Source organism: Eurypyga helias, unplaced genomic scaffold (assembly GCF_000690775.1).
Source record: "Eurypyga helias isolate BGI_N326 unplaced genomic scaffold, ASM69077v1 scaffold15090, whole genome shotgun sequence".
NCBI classification, from domain to species: domain Eukaryota; kingdom Metazoa; phylum Chordata; class Aves; order Eurypygiformes; family Eurypygidae; genus Eurypyga; species Eurypyga helias.
This window is the reverse complement of record NW_010227758.1, coordinates 7,783-14,227: the sequence shown is the minus strand read 5'-3', so window position 1 is coordinate 14,227 and position 6,445 is coordinate 7,783. Positions and strand designations below refer to the sequence as shown.

At 48.5% G+C, this 6,445-nt stretch overlaps 1 protein-coding gene across 1 annotated transcript; it reads right to left on the bottom strand.

Annotated features, from left to right (window-relative positions):
- Positions 1–200: 200 nt before the first annotated feature.
- On the bottom strand, positions 201–6,151 carry MOGAT2 (monoacylglycerol O-acyltransferase 2; the record flags this gene model as incomplete). Its single annotated transcript, XM_010157459.1, is given in 6 exon segments — positions 201–355; positions 1,812–2,002; positions 2,159–2,333; positions 3,966–4,034; positions 4,037–4,160; positions 6,137–6,151. Coding segments are annotated over 6 exon segments (729 nt in total), but the record flags the coding sequence as incomplete, so codon positions are not given.
- Between the last annotated feature and the right edge of the window lie 294 nt (positions 6,152–6,445).

Below are 6,445 nucleotides of genomic sequence, written 5' to 3'. Positions count from 1 at the left end.
TCTTTATATTTCTTATGTGCTCTACACAGACTAAAATGAAAACTCCATCTTTAAGCCCATGCAAATGCTGGGAAAATCACGTCCTCCCTGTACCATATGGAAGTATGTTAACTGTGAGTAAGGTGAGGTGGTGAAATAGTTCCAGAGATAGGGGAAAACTTGGAGTGTGATCTCCATGGTTTCACCTTGCTTGAGAAGGTCTATATAAATTCCAGGTGTCTGTCTTCTGGGATGTTATATTTAGCTTTGTGCTCCTCAAAGAGCTTGCACAATTCATTTAGGTATTTCTGATGGATTTGATTAACCTCTTCCTCAGAAGGTCTGTGCTTCCTCTGCACTGGAATTGGCTTCCCAACTGGAAAACAAGGACAGGCATCAGGAGGAGCCAGTTACAGGTCCCTCTGAATACTTTGCACATCTTAGCACAGAGCTGGGGTCCACCTTTCCAAGGACTGGTGGATGGATCCATAGGACCAGTCATGTCCTGAGGTTTAGGAGGTAACACAGCCAAGAAGGTAAGGAGATGGAGGCTCAGATCCTGGCCTGGTCACATGTCTCCTTGCCTCAGTTTCCCCATCTGCAAAGTTGGTTAATGCCAAAGACCCCCTGTGTAGCTCTTTGAAGTAAAAACTACTGCATCCCAGTGCAATCCCTACCGCTGCTCCTAACATGTCGGGTGTGCTGTTAGTAAAGACAACATAATCCTAATATTTGGGTTGGGTATTCCAAGCTGTTCCCACATGGCCCTTGGAATCTGCATTGAAAATGGGGAAACTGAGGCATGGGGAAGCCCAAGACAATCTAAATACACTAGTGATTGGAGTGCTTCTGAGAAACATCTGATTTTTATGAGGCACCAAGTTCCCACATATCTTTAGGAAATCATGCTTTTTCTAAGGGCAAATCTAAGTGACTTGCATCAGTGGAAGAAGCCCTTCCCTTCTCTCAGAGCCACAAGCAGCAGTACCATGTATCTGCAGGGGACAGGGAAGTCCATGAGATACCTCTCTTGCTCTGGTCTCTTACTCAAATTGTGTTTGACAAGTGACAGAAGGTTTCATCATCATGTAATGCTGCTCCTCATTGGACTAATGAAGAGCCCTTGTGATATTGCACAACACATAAGACCATTGAGACAATCCAAACAGGTTGTAAAACCATTAGAATTAATTGCTGGCTGTCAAACCTAATCAGTGGGGTGAGCTCTGACCTTTCCAAACAGCCTCTTTAATTAGACTAATTCATAAAGCATCAGCCGCAAGTAGGCCCTGCATGGAGTTGTTGAAATCAGGTGAAACTTCTTCAAAACGAGACTTTCTTGAAATTTGGTCTCCCATGGGCATGGTCTCTGGTTGAAATGGCTCCCCTTGTTCATGTCCAAACAGGTTGGGTTTCGTGGCTCCGTGCGCACTGGATGCTGAGCAAACCTGCAAACTACTTAGGTATTGTCCTACCTGTATTTGTGAAATTGGGTTCTAACCCAACGCTATTGCAGGGGTTGTGCTGGGGTTGGGTCTAGCTGCATCCCATGGGAGTGATGAGGTGGCCATGTTTGCTCTGGGGCTTTCTCAGCACAGCGCATGACCTGGGCTTTGCCGTAAGACCAAGCCAGAGTCCCAAACAATCATGACATGGGAGAAGTTGGGGATGCTCCTTTGACAGCATGTTTCTATCCCCCTCACAACTTGTACTCTTCGGCTTGATGCCTCAGCCTGGCAGGAGGATGACACAGCCCAGGGACTGTCCCTTGTCCCCCTTTGGCCAGGCTGAGTGTGGCCAGCATCGTGCCAGCATGCTGAGCAAAGACTTACCCACGGTACAGATGGGCCGCCGGTAAGGTAACAGCCCAAAGCTGTACTGGAAGATGCCTCGCGCCTGTAGGGAGATGCCCATGATCTGCTGGAGCCGGTGCTGAAGCTGTCGCAGCCAAGACCCCTTAGGGTTTCTCACCTGCTTGAAGAGGTCATTCTCCCCGAAGGAAAATATGGGGACCAGCGGGGTGCTGTGGGGACCCAAACCCAATGTAGGGGTATGATTAGTAAAGCCCATCCAAAACCACCTTTTCCTCCTCTCCAAAACCAGCAGAAACACCCCATTAACCAGCCACAGACCAGAGCATCCCTCCCTGAGTGCCTCTTCAGCCCATCCCCTGCATCACCCGTGCTCAATGGCCAGGCGGACAAATCCCTTTCTGTTCTTCAGCAGCAAGGTGCAGGATTCCGGCCGGGCATCCAGCGCCTCCTGGGCCCCGCCGACGATGATGGCCAGCACATTCCCACCCTCCGGCCTCTGCAGCACGTAGGATGCACTCTCCTTGGAGGAGGAGACAAGTCCTGGAGGGCAGGGAGGAAGAAAAAATGAGCATCTATAAAACCCACACGGCTGTGGTCTGCTCCGTACCTTTTTCCCTATTATCCAGCTCCAGAGTGGTGCCAGACACTTGTTTTCAGAGTTTTCCTGCACTTTGGCAAGCCCAGCCCAGCTCCTCTGAAAGGTGATGGATCCATGCACAGATCTGCTGTGTGAATATACAATTATCCCTTTGCTGTCTGGCCCAGAAGTAAGAAACGGGAAAAAAACCGAAACAGGAAAAAAGTGAACTGAGAACTAGCTGCCCTTAAGCCTAAGGGAAAATCTGTTTTGGTCTGTTGTCAGATGAAGCCATATCCAACCCTGAATCATTCCAGAGCCAGTAAAACATTTTCTTCAGGTGAAAACACACACAAATTTCAGTGGATGCTGCTAGTTTAAAGTGGAATTTAATGTGGAATTTGGTGCCTTGTTGTTATTTACTTACAAAAGCTAGAAACTTTTAATTCAGAAATAAAAAAGTAAGGTTGTTTTGATGAAAAAAAAAATCCTTGTTTCAGGGTCTGAAATAACTTGCAAATTAAAATCTCTTTGTCAAATGGATTCGATCGACTTGAAAATGAGCTATGTGCCAAACTCCCACATTACAGTGATTAAATCTTCTTTTGCCTGGTCATAACTCTCTCATATCTCACTGTTATGATTCTTCACTCTCCATGTAAATATTTTTCAGCAGCTGGAGCCAGGGTTTACATGGAAAACAGGGTGATGAATGCCCTGGGCTATCTCAGATGGAGCTGGGTGCCTCGTCTATGGAATCCTGCCTATGACAGAAGCCCGTTTGGCTGGACAAGTGGCCAATCTCCAAGCACAATGGTGAGAGATGGAGGTCTGCTGGTCTGCAGATCTCAACAGACTCCCTTTCCCCCCTCTCCATTTATTTTTTACCTATTCCTTTTCATTTCTTCTTCCTCTCCTGCCACGTGGTTTTGCAACATTTGCATCCTCTCTCCCTGGATGCTGCTTCCTAGCAAGCAGCAGCAGCTTTGGACAATGAGGTTTTCTCCTTCTTTCAGTGGCAACCACAAATTCAAGCCTGAATGTTATTTGCACGGAAAGAAGGAAAACACAACACCATCCTGCCCTGCTGGTGTCAGCACTTCTGGTCACAATTCGCCCTACATTTTGCTGTTACACAGCACTTGGCACAGCGATGAAGCTGAATATGATGTTGAACAGAGATAACAGCTAGGAGAGCAATTTTTAACTTCGGAGAGTTTTTGGGTTCCACCTCCAATAGCTGTGTCCATGCCTGGGATCCAATTGGCCACAGACAGAGACAAACAGATCTTTGACTCCTCTTTCCTTGTCATCTTTACTCTCTGCTCCCCAAAAAAGTACCCACCCATCCCACCACTTGCCAGAGGGATTGGTCTATGACGCTGCCCTGCTTACCTCCACTCATCAGGTAGTCCCTGAAGAATGGGATGCGAAACCACAGGGAGAGCATGCCTGGGATCCAATTGGCCACAGACAGAGACAAACAGATCTTTGACTCCTCTTTCCTTGTCATCTTTACTCTCTGCTCCCCAAAAAAGTACCCACCCATCCCACCACTTGCCAGAGGGATTGGTCTATGACGCTGCCCTGCTTACCTCCACTCATCAGGTAGTCCCTGAAGAATGGGATGCGAAACCACAGGGAGAGCATCATCAGGTGTGGGTGAAGAGCGTGGAAAAGCCTGATGCCTCTGTGCAGAAATTGAGAAAGGCTCCTGCTGCCAGAACTCCATGGGGGTGAAATCCCATCAGATAGTTCTGCCTAGGGTCCAGCTCTGCCGTCTTCACCAGCTGGACACAGGGATGGAATCAAAAAGGGGCCATGAGTTAGTGCTGTCACCTTAGGGTATTGGCTATGGAGAGCAGGTAAGGGATTCCTGGAGGGGCGTCCCTGTCACCCTCCTGTCTTCGGTTGGAAAAGGTCAACTTGAACAACTCAATCATTTTTCACTGAGATGTATTTCCATCTCTTACTACCCATTGGCCCAAAATGACATTTCCAATGGCACAGTTCCTCATGTTGCCTTGACCTGGCCTAGATGCTGCTGCGAACCTACTTTGTTTAAAATGGCCTCTAACACATTTTCTAATATGGAAGAAAAAAAGCTAAAAAGTGAGGAAAGGTTGATTATTTCCACCCACCCCCAATCCACCCAACAACTAAAACAGCAAAGAGCATGCAGAATCACTCTGGTATGGATCCATGTAAAGCTACATCCTGGCACAGGGACACATCCCCGCTCAACAACACGGTGTGGACCCAACATCTGTCCTCTCCTGAAGTATGTGTCGGGCGAGTCAAGGATGCTGTCGTACATGGTAAGGTGAGTCCAGCTCCCAGACATCTAACAGAGAACAAGCTGATGATTTACTATCCACTTGGGAAAGCCTGCTGGAACTCAGCTGCTTGTGCCTGTGCTAGGTGCCCGGGTAACCCATAGTCATAGAATCTTTTAGGTTGGAAAAGACCTTTGAGATTATCGAGTCGAACTGTTAACCCCACACTGCTCATACCACCACTAAAGCACCTCATCCACATGGCTTTTAAACCCCTCCCAGGATGGTGACTGCCCCCTCCCTGGGCAGCCTGTTCCAATGCCTGACAGCCCTTCCTGAGAAGACATTTTCCCTAATATTAAATTTAAACCTGCCCTGGCACAACTTGAGGCTGTTTCCTCTTGTCCTATCACTTGTCACTTGGGAGAAGAAACCAACCCGACCCTCTGCACCCTCCCTTCTGGGGGTTGTAGAGAATGATAAGGTCTCCCCTGAGCCTTCTCATCCATCAAAATGCAGTGGATGTCTGCCCAAGGTTGCTGGAATTTTACCAGGGGGATGGAATGGGGAATGCCCATGTCCACCCTTTAGAGCTGGACAGCATGGATTGCCGGTGCACTGCACACATGACCAGCCCTTCAGAGCTGGCTAAGCAGCTAGCTGAAACACTCAGCCAATCCAAAGGTGGGTTTGGAGACTGGGAGGTGCTCCATGGGGAACGTGTGCCACAGCAGAAGAGGGGATGGTTGAAGGGTGATAAGGGACAACCAGGGTTTGGACTCAGTAGGTTACACTTGCTATGGGCTGCCCAGAGGAGTGGGGCTGGTGTGACAAACCCACTCTCCAGCTATGGCACTGAGAAGACCCTGCCATGCCAACATCAGCCAGCACATCCATAACCTAGGCAGAAGCAGTCAAAACTGATCACTGATGCCTCTGCACATTTTCTGTGAGTGCTGAGGATGCTCACAGCACCGGGGAAGGATGAACCTTTCCAAGGTTAGCCATCACAGAGCCACCATGGATTTCCAAACAGCTCAAATGCACTTGTGCTCAAGAAGAATCAAAGCCCTGTGTATTTTGGTGTTTGCCCCTCCGAGCACCCCAGTCCCACATGCACTCGGGGAGCAGCTGATGGTGCATGTGTTTTCCTAGAAGCAGCCAGGACCACAAGTTAATCACGAGGGTGTATTTTAACTTCTTCCATCGTGGCTAATTTCCCATCTGTCCTAAGGCACTGTTGACTGTACACATGTGCCCATTCAAGCGCTTGCTCCTAATGAGGGGAACAGACAAACAAGAGTCCCACCACTCTCCATGTCTGGAGGTGCCTGGGCAGGAAGAGGGGCAGATGGCCGAATTACTAAGTGCCACCATTTGTTCATTTTTGCGTTATTTCAGCTTGCATCAATGTTTCCTGCATTCATCTTCGGCTTCCAAACAGGCTTTCATCTCTGCGTGATTTATAAGCAGGGAGGCGAGATGCTCGGGTGTATTGGAAACCACTAAATCTCCATCTGTGTGCATGCAGGGTATGAAGAAGGGGGGGTGACTGCGGGGCTCAATGCCTGGCTGCACCCCAAGGTCACACCATCCTCCTTGCTAATGAAGAGCCAAATTCAGGGTATCTGCTGAGCCATGTGGACTGCTTCAACAGGAGATTCACTTGTGCTAAGATATCACACATCTTTAAAAACCTTCCCTAGGAGGCATCCAGCTGCTGACTTGGTGCTCACACCAGTGAAAGGGGAAGGAATGACTGAGCTGAATTATTTCCCTCTTTCAGCTTTGTAGACTGG